This window comes from Nicotiana tabacum, chromosome 20 (genome assembly GCF_000715075.1).
Source record: "Nicotiana tabacum cultivar K326 chromosome 20, ASM71507v2, whole genome shotgun sequence".
Taxonomy (NCBI): Eukaryota; Viridiplantae; Streptophyta; class Magnoliopsida; order Solanales; family Solanaceae; genus Nicotiana; species Nicotiana tabacum.
In genome coordinates this window covers 16,099,879-16,122,559 of record NC_134099.1, presented here as the reverse complement: position 1 = coordinate 16,122,559, position 22,681 = coordinate 16,099,879, and the positions used below count along the sequence as shown (strand labels likewise).

The following is a 22,681-nucleotide window of genomic DNA, read 5'->3' as shown; positions in this document are numbered from 1 at the left end:
ACCTGAAAACCAAAATCGACGATTTACATAAGTCATAATACATCATACGGGGCTAGTCATGCCCGAGAACTGGCGAGCAAAGTGCAAAAGCTCAAAATGACCGATCGGGTGATTATAATTAAATTGTAATTTTAATCACATATATTTAAACAGTGAAAGAAAATAATTGAAATGTTAGTCAAAAATTCATTTTGAATCTCGGGAAATGAAAAGTTGTAATTATTTTAGTAATGAAAAAATATTAAGAGCCCGTTTGGATTAGCTGATTGTAAATAGCTGATAAGCTTGAAGTGCTGAAAAGCGTTTTTAAGTGATGGAACTGATTTTTTAAATAAGCATTTATGTGTTCGGATAGATGTGCTTAAACTGATAATAAGCAGTCGAAGTGTTTGGTAAGAAAATTCTGATAAGTTGTTTATTTATTTAAATGACTAAAATATCCTTAAAAACTTTACAAAAGATTATAAATTAAAAAGATTTTTTTTAAGAAAAAGATGAACAACGAATATATAATGAAAAGAAAGTATCACGACCCGGATTTTCCACCTTCGGGAGTCGTAATGGCGCCTACTAATATGAGCTAGACAAGCCGACTGTTTGAACAAATTACCTTTTTACCCATTTTATTTTCTTTAACAATTATAAAGCAATAACGTGTAGATAGCGGAAATTACAATAAGCGGAAGAAATGCAGTAAACAATCTGAAATATGTATCTAATACAACTGTTTGAGCCTAGACCATCCAGAACTAGTTTCACAGTTTCACAGACGATCTAAGAATACTACATACAAAGTCTGAAAGATAAAAGATACACTGTTTCTGAACTAAGTAAATGAAACAAGAGTAAAGGGATAGAGGGAGACGCCAGGGCCTGCGGACGCCTGCAGGACTACCTTGGATCTCCGCGTAGACTAAAGGCAGCCACCCAATCTACGGTCCAAAAGCTGCTGCTCCGGGATCTGCACACAGTGCAGAGTGTAGTATCAGCACAACCGACCCCATGTGTTGATAAGTGTCTAGCCTAACCTCGGCGAAGTAGTGACGAGGCTAGGACCAGACTACCAAATAAACCTGTGCAATTCAACTATATACAGCGGAAAAGGAAGAACAGTAACATACAGTCAAGTATGGGAGGGGTAACATGCTGCGGGGGAACTATCAATTTAGGATAGAAAGACAACAGGTAATTGAAAGAAACAACATATCTCAGATATCAACAAGGAATCAGAAATCAATAAGTGCACAACATCACCCTTCGTGAAAGACAACATGTAATTGAAAGAAACAACATATCTCAGATATCAACAAGGAATCAGAAATCAATAAGTGCACAACATCACCCTTCGTGTTTTTACTCTCGTCCTCACCAAAGCAATCAAGTAATGAAAATGTGCACGACATCACCCTTCGTGCTTTTACTCTCGTCCTCATCATATAAACAATATAATCGGCACAGAATGGTACATCGTGCGACATGGCATCACCCTTCGTGCTTTACACTCTTTCCTCACAAATCATGCACGTCATCACCCTTTGTGCTTTAACACTCTCTCACCAAACAATACACGGCATCACCCTTCGTGCTTTAACACTCTTCCTCACCCAAACAACAATCACAAACAATAGGGCAAGGGAATAAATGAAATTTTAATAAGAATCCCGGCAAGGGAACAATTGTTCAACAATCAAGTCCCGACAAGGGAACAACATCAAAATAAACATCAACATCCCGACAATGGAGATAACATTAAAAGCAACAATATCCCGGCAAGGGAGATAATATAATGATTGTATTCTCTTTTTCACTTTTACTTCACAACTCACTTCACAACTTGAGCCAATGCTCTAAAAGGTTCAATTACCACTTATACTTTCACATTTCATTATACAACTTGAACCAATGCTCCTCAAAGTTCAAATGTTACAATTACTTCCACAAACTTTGCCCAACAATAGAAATCATAACCAAAGCATGAATAATACAACGAAATCATAATAATCACAATATAAGGCTCACGGGAAGACACCAACGTATAGATACTTGTCACCATGCCTATCGTCGTAATCAACAAATACCACATAGCAAATAGGACTCGACTCCTAATCCCTCAAGCTAAGGTTAGACCAAACACTTAACTCGATGCCACGAACACAATACAAGTCTCTACTATCGCTTTACCCCTTGATTCCACCACCAATTCGCTCGTATCTAGTCACAAGTTACTTAATTACATCAATAAATGCTAAATGAATAAATTCTAATGCATGAAAATGAGTTTTCTAAAGTTTTACCCAAAAAGTCAAAAATCGCCCCGGGCCCACATGGTCACAACCCGAGGTTCGAACCAAAATCCGACTACCTATTCCCCCACGAACTCAAATATATAATTTGTTTTGAATCGGACCTCAAATCGAGGTCTAAATCCCCAATTTTTGAGAAACCTAGGTTCTACCCAAAACACCTAATTTCTCCCATGAAAATCAGTGATTTTGAGTTGAAATCATGTGAAAAGATGTTAATGATTGAAGAAAACGAGTTAAAATTGACTTACAATCGATTTGGAAGAAGAGTTGTCTTTGAAAAATCGCCCAAGAGTGTTTTGATTTTGAAAGAGGTTGAAAAATGAAAGATTTTCGGCTAAGTTATAAAATTGTAGGTTGCAAATGTCGCAATTGCGAACCCAGAATTCTGCTAAGTTTGTGTTTGCGAAGTGACCCTCGCATTTGCGAGGCCGGAATTGCGAACAAACGATCACATTTGCGATAACAGGCCCCAAAGGGGTGTATCGCATTTGTGAAGAAAAATCTCGCATTTGTGAGGAAGGGCTGGCCTAGGCTATTTCGCATTTGCGACTCAACCTTCGCATTTGCGAACTCGCATTTGCGAGACAAGCTTCGCAAATGTGAAGCCTGCAATGAAACACCTGAAGCCTGCAATTTCTCATGTCCAAAATCCACCCCGTGGCCTATCCAAAACTCATCCGAGCCCTCGGGGCTCAAAACCAAACATGCACACCAACCTAAAAACATCATACGGACTCGCTCATGCATTCAAACTAAAATAACATCAACAACTATGAATTTAGCATCAAAATCATGAAATTTCTCAAAAATTTCAAATTTTCCAATTTTTCTCAAATACGATCCGATTCACATCATTTCAAATCCGTTTCTTACCAAATTTTATAGACTTATCTTAAATCACATATAAGACCTGTACCGGGCACCGACACCAAAATACGGGCCCGATAAAATCAAGTTTTAAACACATTTCATTTTCAAAAACTCATAAATATTCCAAAAAATAATTTTCTTTAAAAATTCATTTCTCAGGCTTGGGACCTCGGAATTCGATTCCGGGCATACGCCCAAGTCCCATATTTTCCTACGGACCCTCCGGGAATGTCAAATCATTGTTCGGGTTTGTTTACCCAAAATGTTGACCAAAGTCAACTTAAATCCATTTTAAAGTCAAAATTCATCATTTTTCACAGATTTTCACATAATGGCTTTCCGGCTATGCGCTCGGATTGCGCACGCAAATTGTGGTAATGCCGAAAGAGGTTTTTGAGGCCTTGGAATGCAGCATTTACTTTTAAAACAAGTGATGACACATCCTTCACCTCTAAAACAACCATTCGTCCTCGAACGGACAGAAGAAGGAAGTACCTGAGTCGGGGAAAAGATGGGGATAACAGCTCCGCATATCGCACTCGGACTCCCAAGTCGATGCCTCAGTGGGCTGACCTCTCCACTGAACACGAACAGAAGGAAAACTCTTTGATCTTAACTGACAAACCTGCCGGTCTAGAATAGCTACCGGCTCCTCCTCATAAGACAAGTCCTTGTCCAACTGGACATTGCTGAAATCTAACACGTGGGATGGATCACCGTGATATTTTCGAAGCATGGACACATGAAACACTAGATGCACGGCTGATAAGTTTGGCGGCAATGCAAGTCTGGAAGCCATCTCTCCCACTCGATCTGGAATCTCAAACGGGCTAATGAACCTAGGGCTAAGCTTGCCCTTCTTCCCAAATCTCATCACGCCCTTCATAGGCGACACTCGAAGCAACACTCGCTCCCCGACCATGAATGCCAAATCACGAACCTTGCGGTCGACATAACTCTTTTGCCTGGACTGATTTGTACGAAGCCTATCCTGAATGATCCCGACCTTGTCCAAGGCATCCTGTACTAGATCCGTACCCAACAACCGAGACTCTCCTGGCTCAAATCATCCAACTGGCGAGCGACACCGCCTACCATACAAAGTCTCATAAAGAGCCATCTGGATACTTGACTGGTAGATGTTATTGTAAGAAAACTCTACTAAAGGCAAAAACTGATCCCACAAGCCTCCAAAGTCAATGACACAAGCTCAGAGTATATCCTCCAAAATTTGAATGGTCCGCTCGGATTGCCCGTCCGTCTGAGGATGAAATGATATGCTCAACTCAACCCATGTTCCCAACTCTCGCTGAACCGCTCTCCAGAAATATGAGGTAAACTGTGTACCTCGATCCGAAATGATAGACTCCAGCACACCATGAAGACGAACAATCTCCCGGATATAGATCTCAGCTAACCTCGCGGAAGAGTAGAAGACTACCACATGAATGAAATATGCTGACTTGGTCAGCCTATCAACAATAACCCAAACTGCATTGAACTTCCTCTAAGTCCGTGGGAGTCCAACCACGAAGTCTATAGTGATACGCCCCCACTTCCACTCAGGAATCTCAATCTTTTGGAACAAACCACCAGGTCTCTGATGCTCGTACTTAACCTGCTGATAATTCAAACACCGAGCCACATATGCAACGATATCCTTCTTCATTCTTCTCCACCAATAATGTTGCCGCAAATCCTGATACATCTTTGCGGCACCCGGATGAATAGAGTATCGGGAACTGTAGGCCTCCTCTAAAATCAACTCCTAAAGCCCATCCACATTAGGTACACAAACTCGACCCTGTAATCTCAAAACTCCATCAACCCCTAAGGTAACCTGCTTGGCACCTTCGTGCTGCACCTATCTCTAAGGACACACAAATGAGAATCATTATACTGCCGATCTCGAATACGCTCCAATAGAGAATAACGAGCGACCATGCAAGATAACACACAGCTGGGCTCAAAAACATCCGACCTCACGAACTGATTGGCCAAAGCCTGAACATCCAAGGCAAGCGGTCTCTCACCGTCTGGAATATCAGCAAGACTGCCCATACTAGATGACTTCCTACTCAAAGCATCGGCCACCATATTGGCCTTTCCCGGATGATATAAGATGGTGATATCATAGTCTTTTAACAGCTCCAACCACCTTCTCTTCCTCAAATTCAACTCATTCTGCTTGAACAAGTACTGCAAACTCTTGTGATCCGTGAACACCTCATGCCACGCCATACAGATAATGCCTCCAAATCTTCAATGCGTGAACAATGGCTGCTAACTCCAAATCATAAACCGGATAGTTCTTCTCATGAATCTTCAACTGCCACGAAGCATATGCAATGACCTTGCCATCCTGCATCAACACCGCACCAAGTCCAATACGAGATGCATCACAATAAACTGTATAAGGCCCTGAACCTGTGGGCAAAACTAACACCGGTGCCGTAGTTAGAGTTGTCTTGAGCTTTTGAAAGCTCGCCTCACACTCGTCCGACCATCTAAACTGGGCACCCTTCTGGGTCAACCTGGTCATTGGGGCTACGATAGATGAAAACCCCTCCACAAATCGATGATAATAGTCTTCCAATCCCAAGAAACTCCGGTATCTCTGTAGCTGATGCTGGTCTAGGCCAATTCTTGGACTGCCTCAATCTTTTTCGAATCAACCTGAGCACCCTCTGCTGATACAACATGACCCAGTAATGCAAATGAACTTAGCCAGAACTCACACTTCGAAAACTTAGCATACAACTGACTATCCCTCAAAGTCTGAAGAACCACTCTAAGATGCTGCTCATGCTCCTCCCGACTACGGGAATAGATCAAAATATCATCAATGAAGACTATCACAAATGAATCAAGTAAGGCCTGAACACTCTATTCATCAAATCCATAAAAGCTGTTGGGGTATTTGTCAACCCGAATGACATCACCAAGAACTCATAATGCCCGTACCGAGTGCAAAAAGCTACTTAGGGATATCAGATGCCCTAATTGTCAACTGATGGTAGCCATATCTCAAGTCAATCTTTGAAAATACCTTGGCACCCTGAAGCTAATCAAACAAATCATCAATCCTCGGCAATGGATACTTATATTTGATTGTAACCTTGTTCAACTGTCGGTAATCAATACACATTCTCATCGATCCGTCCTTCTTCTTAACAAACAACACCGGCGCACCCCAAGGCAAAACACTCGGTCTAATAAAACCTTTATCAAGCAAGTCTTGCAACTGCTCCTTCAACCTTTTCAACTCAAACGGGGCCATACGATACGGTGGAATAGAAATGGGCTGAGTGCCCGGATCCAAATCAATGCAAAAGTTAATATCCCTATCGGGTGGCATACCTGGCAGGTCTGAAGGGAATACCTCAGGAAACTCACGAACAATGGGAATAGAATCAATAGAAGGAACCTAAGCACTAGAATCACAAACATAGGCCAAATAGGCCAAACACCCCTTCTCGACCATACGCCGAGCCTTCATATATGAGATAACACTACGGGTAGAATGACCAGGAGTCGCTCTCCACTCTAAACGAGGTAAATCTGGCAAGGATAAGGTCACAGTCTTGGCATGACAGTCCAAGATAGCTTGATAAGGTGATAACTAGTCCATCCCCAATATGATATCGAAATCAACCATGTCCAGAAGAAGAAATCTACACGAGTCTCAAGACCCCCAATCACAACTACATATAAATGATGGACTCGATTTACCATAATAGAATTCCCCATCGGTGTAAACACATAAACAGGAGCACTCAAAGAATGACTAGGCATGACCAGATACGGTGCAAAATATGATGACACATAGGAGTACGTAGATCCCAGATCAAATAAAACTGAAGCATCTCTGCTATAAACCAGAACAATACATGTGATAACTGCATTAGAAGCCTCAGTCTCGGGCCTAGATGGAAGAGCATAACATCGGTACTAGGCCCTACCACCATGAACTACATCTCTGGGACGGCCTGCTGCTGGCTGGCCTCCACCTCTAGCGGCCTGAGCTCCACCTCTAATACCTCTACCTCCATCTTTAGCACCTCTACCCCCACCTCTAGTTGACTGGGTGGGCTTTGGAACACTCAGTGCTTAAACCATGTCACGGGAACCCTGATACTGAGAGCTGCTCGGTGCCCAAGGGCAAAACCTAGCAATGTGACCCATATTACCACAAGTGTATCAAGCCCTCGGCTGCTGAGACTGCTGACCCTGATGACCTGAATGACCACCCCAAAAACTCTGAAGCAGCGGTGCACTGATAAGAGCTGGTGGTGCACTGTAGGGATGCTGATCAGAATACTGCATATAGGAACCACGACCACCTGAAGCACCATGAGAAACCTGAAGTGCTGATTAAAAAGTACTAGGAGGATGGCCTCTACCATACAAATCTCTGCCTCCAGACGAGGTACTACTGAATCGGCCTGAATGAAGAGGCCTCTTGTCAGACCCCTGACCACCTCCTTGCGATAGAACCATCTCAACTCTTCTGGCCATATTGGCCATCTCCTAGAAAGAAATCTCGCTCCCAGTCTCCTAGGCCATCTAAAGTCGAATCGATTGAATATGTCCCTCAATGAACCTCCACACCCTCTCTCTCTCGGTGGGAAGTATGATAAGAGCATGGCGGGCCAAGTTGATGAATTTGGTCTCATACTGAGTAACAGTCATAGAACCCTGCTAGAGACGCTCAAATTGCCTCCGGTAGATCTCTCTGAGTGATGAGGAGAAACTTTTCCAGAAATAGCTGAGTAAACTACTCCCTAGTCAAATTTGGTGATCCGGCTTATCTAGCCAAGTAATAATCTCTCCACCAAGTCTTGGCGGATCCAGACAAGCGAAAAGTACGATCCCATTGGTCTCCACTATCCCCATGTTCCTGAGAACCTCATGATAGCTGTCTAGATAATCCTGGGGATCCTCAGAAGATGCACCGTTGAAAGTAGTAGTGAAGAGCTTGGTGAACCTGTCCAACTTCCACAAAGCATCGGCAGACATAGTTGCTCCATCACCGGTCTGAGCTACCACACCCTGCTGAACTGCTCCAACTGGCTAAGCTACAAGAGTCTGGAACTGGGGAGCCATATGCTCCGGAGTGCGAGTAGTAGGAGTCTGGGATCCTCCTCCAGCCTGAGAGATGGCTGGTGGTACAGGAAGTAAGCCTGCTTGAGTGACACTCTCCATAAGGCCCACTAGGCGGACCAGAGCATCCTAGAGTACTAAGGTAGCAATAAACCCCTCTGGGACCTGAATTGGGCCCATCGGAACTGTCGGGGCTGGAACCTCATCATCAAAGTCAACCTGAGGCTCCGCCGCTAGTGCTGCTGCTATGGGCTGAGCTCTGCCACTACCTCAGCCTCTAGCACGACCTCGGCCTCGCCCTCTGCCCCTCGTGGGAGCTGCTGCTGGGGGCTCGGGCTGTTGCTTAGAAGATGAGGAAGCGCATGTTCTCGCCATATGCAAAAGAACAGAGTAGAAATTCAATTAGCATTGAGAAACCAAACCGCACGATAGGAAAGAATAAATGTGAAGTTTTTCCTAACTCTGTAGCCTCTGGGGGATAAATACAGACGTCTCCGTGCCGATCTCTCAAACTCTACTAAGCTTATCTGTTAACTATGAGACCCATGTAACCTAGAGCTCTGATACCAATTTGTCACGACCTGGATTTTCCACCCCCGGGAATCGTGAGGGCATCTACTAATGTGAGCTAGGCAAGCTGACTATTTGAACAAATTATCTTTTTACCCATTTTATTTTCTTTAACAATTATAAAGCAATAACGTGTAGACAACATAAATTAAAATAAGTGGAAGAAATGCAGTAAACTATCTAAAATATGTATCTAATACAACTGTTTGAGCCTCGACCACCCAGAACTGGTGTTATAGTTTCACAGACGATCTAAGAATACTACATACAAAGTCTGAAAGATAAAAGATACACTATTTCTGAACTAAGTAAATAAAATAGGAGTAGAGGGATAGAGGGAGACGCCAGGGCCTACGAACGCCTGCACGACTACCTTGGATCTCCGCGTGGACTGAAGGCAGCCACCCAATCTACGGTCCAAAAGCTGTTGCTCCGGGATCTGCACACAGTGTAGAGTGTAGTATCAGCACAACCGACCCCATGTGCTAGTAAGTGCCTAGCCTAACCTCGGCGAAGTAGTGACGAGGCTAGGACTAGACTACCAAATAAACTTGTGCAATTTAACTATATACAACTGAAAAGGAAGAACAATAATATACAATCAAGTATAGGAGGGGTAACATGCTGCAGGGGAACTATCAATTTAGAATAGAAAGACAATAGGTAATTGAAACAAACAACATATACAGATATCAACAAAGAATCAGAAATCAATAAGTGCACGACATCACCCTTCGTGCTTTTACTCTCATCCTCACCAAAGCAATCAAGTAATGAAAATGTGCACGGCATCATCCTTCGTGCTTTTACTCTCATCCTCACCATATAATCAATATAATCGACACGGAATGGTACATCGTGCGGCACGGCATCACCTTTCGTGCTTTACACTCTTTCCTCACAAATTATACACGGCATCACCCTTCGTGCTTTAACACTCTCTCACCAAACAATACACGACATCACCCTTTATGCTTTAACACTCTTCCTTACCCAAACAACAATCAAAAACAATAGGGCAAGGGAATAAATAAAATTTCAATAAGAATCCAGGAAAAGGAACAATAGTTCAACAATCAAGTCCCGACAAGGGAACAACATCAAAAGAAACATCAACATCCCGGCAAGGGAGATAACATTAAAAGCAACAATATCCCGGCAAAGGAGATAATATAATGATTCTCTTCTCTTTTTCACTTTTACTTCACAACTCAATTCACAACTTGAGTCAATGCTCTAAAAGGTTCAATTACCACTTATACTTTTACATTTCATTATACAACTTGAGATAACGCTCCTCAAAGTTCAAATGTCATAATAACTTTCACAAACTTTGCCCAACAATAGAAATCATCACTAAAGTATGAATAATACAACGAAATCATAATAATCACAATATAAGACTCACGGGCATGCTTGACACCAACGTATAGATACTTGTCACCATGCCTATACGTCATACTCAACAAATACCACATAGCAAATAGGACTCGACTCCTAATCACTCAAGCTAAGGTTAGACCAAACACTTACCTCGGTGCCACGAACATAATTCAAGTCTTTACTATCGCTTTACCTCTTGATTCTACCATCAATTCGCTCGTATCTAGTCATAAGTTACTTAGTTATATCAATAAATTCTAAATGAATCAATTCCAATGCATGCAAATGAGTTTTCTAAAGTTTTACCCAAAAAGTCAAAAATCGCCTCGGGCCCACATTGTCAAAACCCGAGGTTCGAACCAACACCCGACTACCAATTCCCTCACGAACTCAAATATAGAATTTGTTTTGAAATCGGACCTCAAATCGAGGTCCAAATCCCCAATTTTTGAAAAACCTAAGTTCTACCCAAAACACCCAATTTCCCCATGAAAAGCATTGATTTTAAGTTGAAATCATGTGAAAAGATGTTAATGATTGAAGAAAACGAGTTAAAATTGACTTACAATCGATTTGGAAGAAAAGTTGTCTTTGAAAAATTGCCCAAGAGTGTTTTGGTTTTGAAATAGTGTGAAAAATGAAAGATTTTCAGCTAAGTTATAAAACTGCAGGTTGCAGATGTCGCAATTGCGACCAGGGTTCGCAATTGTGAACCCAGACTTCTGCTAAGTTCGCATTTGCGAAGTGACCCTCGCATTTGCGAGGCCAGAATTGCGAACAAATGATCGCATTTGCGATAACAGGCCCCAAAGGGTGTATCGCATTTCCGATGGAAAACTCTCACATTTGCGAGGAAGGGCTGGCCTGGGTTGTTTTGCCTTTTGCGACTCAGCCTTCGCATCTGCAATGAAACAGCTGAAGCCTGCAATTTCTCAAGTCCAAAATCCACCCTGTGGCCTATCCAAAACTCATCCGAGCCCTCGGGGCTCCAAACCAAGCCTGTACACCAACCTAAAAACATCATACGGACTCGCTCGTGCATTCAAATTATTAAAATAACATCAACAACTATGAATTTAGCATCAAAATCATGAAATTTCTTAAAAATTTCAAATTTTCCATTTTGTCTCAAATACGATCCGATTCACGTCATTTCAAATTTGTTTCTTACCAAATTTCACACACTTATCTTAAATCACATATAAGACCTGTACCCAGCACCAAAACCAAAATACAGGCCCGATACCATCAAGTTTTAAACATATTTCATTTTCAAAAACTCATAAATATTCCAGAAAATAATTTTCTTTAAAAATTCATTTCTCGGGCTTGGGACCTCGAAATTCGATTTCGGGCATACGCCTAAGTCCCATATTTTCCTACGGACCCTTCGGGATCGTCAAATCACGGGTCCAGGCCCGTTTACCCAAAATGTTGACCGAAGTCAACTTAAATCCATTTTAAAGTCAAAATTCATCATTTTTCACAGATTTTCACATAATGGCTTTCCGGCTACGCGCCCGGACTACGCATGTAAATCGAGGTGATGCCAAAAGAGGTTTTTGAGGCCTCGGAACACAAAATTTACTTTTAAAACAAGTGATGACCCTTGTCACAGAAAGTTAGAAAATTTATTTTGGGAAAAATATTTTGTGAATTGGAAAATATTATTAAGGATAAACTAGTAAAAACCTTGGTCAAACTAAAAGTGCTTATAAGCTAAAAAGTCATAAGTTGGGGGTGACCAACTTATGACTTATGACTGATTTTAGCTTATAAGCACTTTGGGTGTTTACCAAATGCGTAGATAAGTCAAAAAGTACTTATAAGCCAGTTTGACCAGCTTATAAGCTTAGTCAAACACCCTCTAAGTATATGTAATACAGACACATAAAGGAAATATATATTATATAAATAACGCGCGCTCAAAAAAAATATATGAGACGTGCTATCTACTTTATTTTAGACTATTATTGCCAATAATTATAAAAATCTAGTCCTTTAGCTTTATATTTGTCAAAAAAATTAGATTTGTTATAAATAGAATTATATTTATGGTGAATGTCTATATTTAAAGAGATTCTAGGGTTCATTACTTGGTGGTTAAGTCACCCTCTCCCTATAAATAGAGGGTTTTATTCCATTGTAATTCATCCCAAAATCAATAAGAATTCTCTCCTCTACTTTTCTCTCCAATACTCCTCTTCTTCTTTTATTGTTACATAACACGTTATCAGCACGAGACTCTAAACAATTGAGTAGAAGCTTTGGGATTGAGCATAATGATTGTCAATTGTTCCATGAATTTCCTTCGTGATTAAATTCTAGATTTAAGGTATGTATTTTACCGTATTTTTCTCTTTTATTCTATAATTTAATTTTAAATACAAACGAAGACGATAAATTTTGATTGTAAGTCTAATGGAGTTTGAAAGAAATTATAACCACCCAAAGTGGTAAAGTTTTTATGCCTTGCCATGATCAAATTCATGTATGATTGTGGGCAAAGAATTAAAACCCGTCCCATTGAATTTGCTCCATTCTCATTCCCTTAAGAGAATGTGATAACAGTATGTGATAAGTCTGAAAGAAGAGAAAATTATTATCGTGAAGGTATCAATGGATGTGGATATGGCAATAGAAGAAATTATAATCGTCATCATTGTGATAATGAGAATAATAAGGATTCTCAAAATAATCTTTCACTTTGTGAAAGTAATATTTGTCATCGATTTGACATGAGATTTTATAAAGCACATATAGATGATTATGGTCCATTCATGATGTAAATGTGACAACGTCTGATTTATGAATACATATTCATTCTTGAAAGAATATGAACGTGCTAGTGGTAGTGAATATACCACACTCACCTCTAGAAGGAGGTTTGAGATGATATAAGAAAAATTATATCATTATTATGGCATGAATGGTCATTGGTTATGTACCTATTGCACGCCAAAATATTTTGGTAATGTGATTATTAAAGAATAGCATTAATGCAAGAAACATATTTTGCATATAATTTTGACCATAACTATAATGGTATAACTTTCTCTTTAAAAGAGATATTCACCATATGGATGTTGATGAATATGTGGTAGTACCAAATTAATTGAGAGCTCTAGAAGAGCCCATTATACTATTTTGGATAAACACAATTGATTAACAATAAGGTATTGTGTTGTAGTAAGTCTTAAAGAAACTTATTCAGTTTCCAAAGTATACGCAAAAGCGGTTGATTATTTTGAGACTATAAATAAAGGAAAGATTTAATATCTTCTATTACTATAACTTGTAGCGGGGTAATATGTATGTTAAAAGTTACCCGCTTTATTCTCCAGTTTGTACTACACAAATAAAAGAATACCATAATGAAGTAGAAGTTTATTGATATAAAAACCCATATCATAATAAACTTGGAGTTTATTGATAATTGCACACATCATGGTGTAAATATGAAGTTTATCAATATTGATAATTTATTCAGTTGACATAATTGGTTTAGCCATACCAATTTAAGTATGATGTGCAAAAATAATAGAAATTCACATGAGTAAATATTAAAGAACTAGAAAGTTCTTTACGAAATTTCGTATATTGTTTGTTCTCATTAATTAATTGACCAACTAAAATTGGGATTGAATCCCATGAATGCTGGAAATATCAAAGGTGAATGTGTGCTCATTCACCTGCCATGTATACCACATAAGATGCATGTATGAGATGGTTACACGTGCGATTATTATTAACCCGCAACCTGGCCGGTGTTTGCGAGGTAACTTGCTCAATAATTTAATTTCGAGCATAATTTCTAGATTTTCTATTCAAGAAGTCCATCTTGATAAGTTGGTTTACATCACAGTTGGTTTAGCAAAATAATTTATTAAGTGCCTCCACTTAATAACTAAACTATTGCTTATGAGAACAAAGTTATCTATATCAGTTTGATATAGGTTATATACGAAAGTGTAGTACATTCTCCCCTCACAAGTGGTTCAGGGTTAGGAACCAAATAATTCCATCTTATTATTATTGATGTGCGGTGTACATTTTGATTAACACCATAACACACAAAGATGGGTTCTCAAAGTTGAGGAAACAAGTTAGTTTTTCTAACATGAGGGGGAGATATGATAAACAGTTGAGAAAAAGTTACGTGGAATGAATTATCATTTGTATATCTAGATCCTCGAATGCGATAATATGAACTTGAAGTTCATAAAAAGATAATTCATTTGCAATATATTGCAAAGCATGCCATGCGCATTTGCTGACCCAAAGAAAGTAACTATATTCTCATTGCAAATGCTCATATTAAGTCCTAGAAGGACAAAGTCTATGGTACGCTTAAAGCGTATAGACAGATCAGTTTCAAATAAACTTCTTGATAAAGAAGATGAGCAAATGATCATAATAAAGGAGGCAAGTGATCTAGAAGATCACATGACATAACACTTCATAAAATCTCATGAGAGATTTAGGTACCTGAATATATGAATGAAGAGATCTCTATGTTATGTCTTTATGAAAAATTATTGGAACCAATATAAAATGTTCGTCGACGACATCTATCATAGCGCTAAGTATAGATGAGGATCTTAAGTCTATCGAATATAGACACAAAAGTATTGGCCAAATGGAAGAGACACAATTCAAGTAGAATTGATTCCATATGAAAGACATATAGTTTGGACCTGTAGTTCAAAAACTTGAAAGTATAAAGTCAATGATATGTGCAATCAATTTTCGATATCTTCTATGTCTAGCATGACATGAAAACTTGATATGCATCTAAAGTCTCTTTAGATGGCTTATATGACTTAACTTATATGACAATCCATGAAGGATTTAAGTTACTTGAAGCATATACAATTCTTAATCTTGAAGTACCACTTCCTTAGTGCAATTTGTGCACAAATGTATCTTACTATAACTATAAGCATGATAATGTGATAGCAAGAATACATCTGCAGAGATATTGAAGAGCCATTCCACGATATTTATGAAGACATTATATATCTATTACGAATGATGATTTCAGGGTGCAAAATATTCATTCAAGTTAATATGGCTGATTTATTTATCAAATCTCTACCAACGATCTCTTGAAGACGGTGTACAAGATTGAGATGCGAAGGTTCAAGGATGTGAATTGATACTCTCTTCAGGGGGAGTTAATGCGCGTTGAACTCTTTTTTCCTTACAAGGTTTTGTCCCATTGGTTTTTCCTTACAAGGTTTTTAACGAGGCAACCAAAAGGCGTATTTCTAAACATGTGTACTCTTTTTCCTTTTCTAGAATTTTTTTCCCATTGGGTTTTATTTTAGTTAAGGTTTTAACGAGACACATTATCTGTTGAATAGACATTCAAGGGGGAGTGTTATAAATAGAATTATATTTATGGTGAATGTCTATATTTATAGAGATTCTAGGGTTCATTACTTGGTGGCTAAGTCACCCTCTCCCTATAAATAGAGGGTTTTATTCCATTGTAATTCATCCCAAAATCAATAAGAATTCTCTCCTCTACTTTTCTCTCCAATACTCCTCTTCTTCTTTTATTGTTTCATAACAAGATTTAATTAGTCATTAGTTTTTTGACCCTTTTTGACCTTTATAATAATCGCAAGAACATAAATCGCCCTTCTCTAATTTGATTTGTTATGTTTAATTGTCATTCTTATTCTTTAGATTTATATTATGTAGCATGCTTTAGATTCTAGGTCATTTTCATGCATAAATAAATAAAGGTTGGGCCTAGATTCTTTGTCTTTATTAATGTGTTCCTAACTCGAATTTTGGAATAGATTTGCATGATTTTTATAGTGCTTTGTGTCTTTGATTAGACAAAGTGGTGTGGTATTACATCTAACATACTTTAATTATCATTGATTTAACATAGAAGCCTCATTTATCATTATATATAGTGCTGTAAAGATATGCTTTTGCCGTACACACACCCATCTTTTTAATTGAATCTAAGATATTGTGGAGCAAGTAAAGTTGTTGCCACGTGACCAGGAGGCCACGAAGTTTGAGTCGTGGAAATAACTCTTTCAAAAATGCAGGGTAGGGTTGCATACATTAGACCCTTGTAGTCCGGCTCTTCTTTGGATCCTGCACATAGAGGGAGCTTAGTGCACCAAACTTTTTTTTTACAGGGAACTTTTTACAGAGACACTAGCCCTGTCAAGCCACAGTCCTATCAAGCAAACCCAAAATTACGGTCCTCCTACTAACCCTTCAACGCCCTCCCTAGCTAACACGGGTCATACAAGGACCATCGGTTATGTTACAGGAAACTTTTTACACCAGCCCTGTCAAGCCACGGTCCTGTCAAGCAAACCCAAAACGACGGTCCTCCTACTAACCCTTCAACGCTTTCCCTGGCTTACACGGGTCTTAGAAGAAAACTTCCCAGACTTTTTTTTTTACAGTAATATTAGTTTATACTTTTTTTGCGCCATCAGAATAATATGATAAATTGAAATTCGAGTAATAATAAATTAACTTGCTATAACTGATCACATTAATATTGTGGAAATTATAAATTCAAAACCGTTTTAATTTATCTCGGCCACCTCCCAATTTTGTCTACCTAGATTGTATCCTTTCGACAGAAGAAATGAACTTAATCAAGAATGAGAAACTAAATATTGCATGCAAAATATGATCAAATGCTAAATCTACTGTACTAATCCCAATAAGAGAAAATTATTGCCAGTTAATTAAGCTCGTCTGATTTATACTTAAGGATTTAAATTATATGTATAAATTTTTATATGATCTATGTAGGTTAACTCAATTACAAATATGGTATATGGTTATTGTTTTTAATGTTACTAACTAATATTATCATAGATATTTACCTTAAATATCTTATAAGTGATTTCATCCAATATTTATCATCTAATACACAACAACGGCGATGGTTGGTAACTTAATTATTATAGTAAACCGCGGATGATATCGGCGCACATTGAAGGGTAATCAATCGAACAATCTTCATGGAACTATTATATGGTATATATAAGAACTTATATTATGTATATAAGTTAAAAATTATATTTTTTATATGTATATATTAAATTTTGAATACCCTTCACGGAATTTCTGACTTCTGTTCATAATATGAATAAGAAGTTACATCTGGTAATGCTTATCACTAAAGTCAAAGATAATATGATATATATTCCATAATGTTATTATGACTATGGTTGGATTTTCCATCATGAGATTGAAAAATCCCTAATATATATTCAATAATCATGCATAATGATATCAAAGCTGTTATAGTGGTGGACATATGATGTGCTTACACTCCAGAGTCCATTCCCATATCATATCATAGCTATAAAAGTAAATCACTAAAAGTCAAGGCAAACAAGACATTCCATACTGTACATACAGTAAAAAGCTTTGCAAAAACTTCTAAAGGAGCACAAAAAAGAAATAAAGGCAGATCTATGCCCATATCCTGACAAAGAAAATCAAGACTTCCTTTTTCATCAACCACCAAAAAAAAAAAAAAAAACTCAATATGAATATTTTGTGAAGGAAATGGAAACGAATAAAAGGCAAAAAAAAAATAAAAAATGCTAAGGTTTTGTTATGCGCAAAGTTCGGGAATAAGACGTCGGACCATGTTCAATCTATTGTACGCAGTCTGATTTTATACTTCCGCAAGAGATTTGTTTCACAGCTTAAACCTGTGACCGACAACTTGATGCACGTACAACCTTTACCGTAGTGGCAAGTCTTCCCTTCAAATTGCGCCACTAGAAATTGGTGCACCCCTCTTGATGTTATCCATATGTGTAGTCTCATAAACTGGCAAACCACTTGATGAATAGAAATCCAAGTCAATATTTGGTAAATCAAACAAATCAGAACTTGAATCACTATCTGCACCATCATCATTATCATCAACATCAACAACCTTGTTATACGTCTTGCTTTTCTCATATGATAATCCACTATTTGTGCTCTTAATATACTTTTCACCATTATTTTTGCTCAACTTTAACTTCTCATCCCAAGAATAATCCATGCTTTTCTTGTCACCACATACTTCATGTTGTAAAACTGCAGTTTGCTTATACTTTACTACTTGTTGTTGATCTGAAAAGGTTCTGAAATCTTTATATGATTTTGTTGGAGTTGGAGTATAAGGTGGTGGAGTTCTAAAACCAGAATTTAATGAAGAGTAAATGGACTTTGAATCACTACTATTAGTAGTAGTATTTGTATTAGTACTAATAGTAGTAGTAATACTTGAGCTTCTAAAGCTAAAATGGCTTATACTACTTCTTCTTTTCCTTCTTCCACTTGGGCTTTCATCTTCATCTTTCAAAGATTGAGCTGAAGATTTTGATGATTTCTTTTTCTTGGATGATGTTTGGTTGAAGAGAGAATTCAAGAAACTAGCAAGTCTACCACCTGGAGAACTTGGTTGCTTGTATTTCTTTTGATCTTTATTTTTGATCATTGGTTTTTCCATAATATAAGTAGTAGTTGTAGTATTTGTTTGTGTAGGAAGAAGTGATGAATTTCTCATCATTGGCATGTCAAAACTCATTCTTCCACCTCTCAAATTTTGCTTGTTGTTGTTGTTGTGAAAACTTTGGCCATTGTTGCAATTATAACCAGAATAATATTCTTCATTTGCACCTGAGAAATATTTTGCTGCCTCAAACACATCAATTTCTCCTGAATCATTATTTCTCCATTGGATAATTTTCTTGGACATTTTTTCAGTAGTTTCAGGATGTATTCCAGTGATGGACATGACTTGAAAAGGTATATATATCAAAGGAAACTAAGAAGTTGAAGATAGAAAAGATTGGAGCGTAATGTGTTTAAGGCAGAAAGAAGTAAGTATATATGTAGGATGTTGAAATGAGAGATCAATTTGTGTGGTTGTGAAGAGAAAGCAGGAGGGGTTTTAGGGTTGTTGTAGAAGGGACATGAGGGAGGGGTTTGCTTTCAAAATTATTGAGAGTAATGGCTTGATAGGGTGACTTTTTATATAGTAATGCATTGAGCTATGAAGGTAGAATAGAATCAGTCATTATATACACTGACGATATAAAATTATCAGTACGATTTATGATAACATGTTAGTTATTAATTTTATATGTTAAAACTAATAAATAATTATAGAAATTTACCTGTAATTAGCTTATAAAGATGTAATTAATAATAAAATATTAATTAGTAGTAGCAATTTTCTAACAAGTCTAAAACATATTCATAGAATTTAGACTATGTGAAAGTACATTATAAATATTCTTTTCCTCCTTTTGTTTATTTTATGCTTATTTTGCCATTTTCCAATTTTTTTTAAAGGGCAACCACTTGATGATGCCTATTTGTGCTTTAATAAATAGAGGAGGGATTGAAAGAGTGGGGTAGAATGAAATAAGCTTTTTATCCTTCTTTCATGCTTTGAAATCCAGAAGTTGGTGTAAACATTATGGGGGGCATAGACCTGTTTATCTTTGGATTCTCATAAGCCTTTTCTTTAGTGGGATATTAGCTTTTAACTTTCAAGTATAGTTTTAGCAAGGGTGTGTACCATGATCTTTTTCTTCACTAGACCCCCACCAAAACAAAATAAAAAATAAAAAAGAAGAAGAAGAAAAATAAATGTTTATAATTCATGTTTAATTTCAACTTTTCATTGTTACAAGAATGGGAGAAGAATTTGAGTATACTCTAGATCTCTTTTCCAACAAAAACAAAATATTAGGTGATTTCTTTTTTATATATCTACCAAAATTTTGACGGACAAAAGTACTCGCTCCTAAGTCCTATGTCAATTGAAAATAACAAGTAGCTGCTGAAATAGTCAAGTTGGGCTCAAGTTTATTCAAGACTAGAGGTGTATCCTTTGTTTTTTTTCTACTGTGATGCATAGTTCAGTTTCAGACACTTTGCTAGCGTTTGAACATATATTTGATTGAAACTTTAAAAAAAAGTTTCTGAAGCTGTATGTTAAAAAATAATTTTAAAAATTGAAGTTGTATTTCAACATGTATTTTATTTGAAAAAAAGTTAAAATTTTGTAAGTGGAAGAAAAAAGTTCACCCAAAAACTGCCCTAAATTAATTTTTGGGAAATTGGAAATTACTAAATTTTTTTCCCAAAACATGATCATATTTCATAAAGAAATAATTTTTTTAATTATTTTTTTTGAAAAATTTCACCCAAAAACTGTCCTAAACCAGTTTTTGGGAACTTGGAAAGTTTGAATTTTTTCCCCCAAAATATGATCATATTTAATAAACAAACAATATTTTTAATTTTTTTTTTTGTAAAAAATAAGACAAAATCCATGGCAAAACGGGAGCAATTGTCTGCCACCTTTATTTTGGGTCCTCCAATATTTGAAAGGAGAAAAAAAAAGGAGTTTATGAAAGGCTGGAAAAAACCATGTTACAGTTTTGATTGAATTGATTGTTGCCTGACAAAAGATAACTCAAATCATCGAATTTATGTCTTGTCATTAACGAATTAGTAAAATGGACTGATGATATTGCGAGCCAAGTGGTTTGTTGGAATCACAAAAATATATGTGAATATACAATAAAAATGTAAATAATTATTGTACTAGTATTTATATAGTTTTACTTGTTGTAATGTATGTTATTTATCACGTTTTTTAGGTTACATATCTATGGACTATGGTTATTATAAAAATTTACCTATAAAGGATTTAAAGTGACCTCTCAGTGTAATTATTATTTATATTGCTAAGAGTATATATAGAAGTTAAACTCCAATAAATAACATGTACAATATCAGCATTTTTAAGCAAATGGAAGGAAGCTAAACTAGAAAGGCATTCTTGTTTTAGTGGATTTCACTCGGTGATTAATTTCAATAATTAGATAAAATAAAAGTCTTGTCTTATTGATTGTCATTTGTTTGGAGAAGATAAAGTGCTAAGCATGCATTTTTGGGAGATTAGCTTTCTTAATTATTGTAGGGTTCCTCTAATATGACCCACCCAAAAAGGTAAAAATCATCCAAGATTCACCTCTTTTTAGAATAAGTTTCTTTTTTTCTTGTCCCTTTTGAAACTACATTCTTTTAATTTTTCAAATAATTAATTGAAGAGTGAAAATAGTTTCAAAAATTGCCCATTAATTTATCGTAATTCTTCTCAAAACTTGAAATGTGTGTGAAACTAAAATTCTTCGTTTCCTTAAGTGATGCATAATGATAAGTTTAACCTTATTATGTTCATAAGCTGATTCAAAAGTTGAAGTTTATGATTTCTTATAATAAGCTCTAATTACTATACAATAATAATAATTGAGTTTATAGTCACATATTTACAAATATTTATGCATTTCTTAAAAATAAGTATATAAAATTTTGGACAAAAGTTCACGTGAACCCATAAAATTGCATGATAGCTACAACCTTAATCAAAGTTACTATAGATATTTGAATCAATAACTAGTATATATTGGGCATAATATATACACAAAAATCATTCATTACCACAAAAGAGTGAAGTATGAGACATTTCGCATCTATTAACTTAGAACTCGTTTTTTCAGGGAAAAAAAAAATTCTTCTCGAAATTCATCTTCAAAAAAATTATTGGTTATACGTTTCGTTGACACACCATGTTCAAGGAGAAGTGTCATGGTGTATGTTATTCACTGATGACATTGTTCTGATTGACGAAACGCTGAGTGACATTAACAAAAGGCTAGAGGTTTGGAGACAGGTCTTTGAGTCTAAGGGTTTCAAGTTGAGCAGGACGAAGACGTAGTATCTTAAGTGCAAGTTCAGCGCCCAGCCGAGGGAAGCGTGCATGGACGTGAGGCTTGGATTGCAGGTTATTGCCAAGAGAGGCAGTTTCAAGTACCTTGGGTCAATTATCCAGGGGGATGGTAGATCGACGAGGATGTCACACACCATATATGGGTGAGATGGATGAAATGGAGGTTAGCATCTGGAGTCCTGTGTGACAAAAAGTGCCTCCGATCCGTTACTCAAAGGTAAGTTTTATAGAGCGATGGTTATGCCGACCATATTGTATGGGACTGAATGTTGGCCAGTTAAGAACTCACATACCTAGAAGATGACAGTAGCAGAAATGAGGATGTTGAGGTGGATGTGCGGGCACAGTAGAATGGATAAGATTAGGAATAAAGATATTCGGGAGAAGGTGGGCGTGACTCATATGGATGACAAGATGCGGGAAGCGAGGTTCAGATGGTTCGGGCACGTACAAAGGAGGAGCTTGGATGCCCCGGTAAGGAGGTGCGAGCAGTTGGCGTTGGTGGGTATGAGGAGAGGTAGTGGGCAGCCTAAGAAGTATTGGGGTGAGGTGATCAGGCGGGATATGGCAAGGCTTCAGATCTCCGAGGACATGACACTCGATAGGAAGTTGTGGAGGTCGAGCATTAAGGTTGTAGGTTAGGAGG

General features: G+C 37.4%; 1 protein-coding gene across 1 annotated transcript; it reads right to left on the bottom strand.

The window, feature by feature from the left end:
* Window positions 1-17,563: 17,563 nt before the first annotated feature.
* LOC107766508 (protein BIG GRAIN 1-like E) lies at window positions 17,564-19,257 on the bottom strand. The gene has a single exon (XM_016585305.2). It carries the CDS (start codon window positions 19,021-19,023, stop codon window positions 18,001-18,003), a length of 1,023 nt encoding a protein of 340 aa, XP_016440791.1. The 5' UTR covers window positions 19,024-19,257; the 3' UTR covers window positions 17,564-18,000.
* Window positions 19,258-22,681: the final 3,424 nt, after the last annotated feature.

Bases quoted from the DNA above. Each gene is read 5' to 3' on its own strand.
- LOC107766508 (XM_016585305.2), bottom strand. From the start codon at position 19,023: ATGTCCATCACTGGAATACATCCTGAAACTACTGAAAAAATGTCCAAG.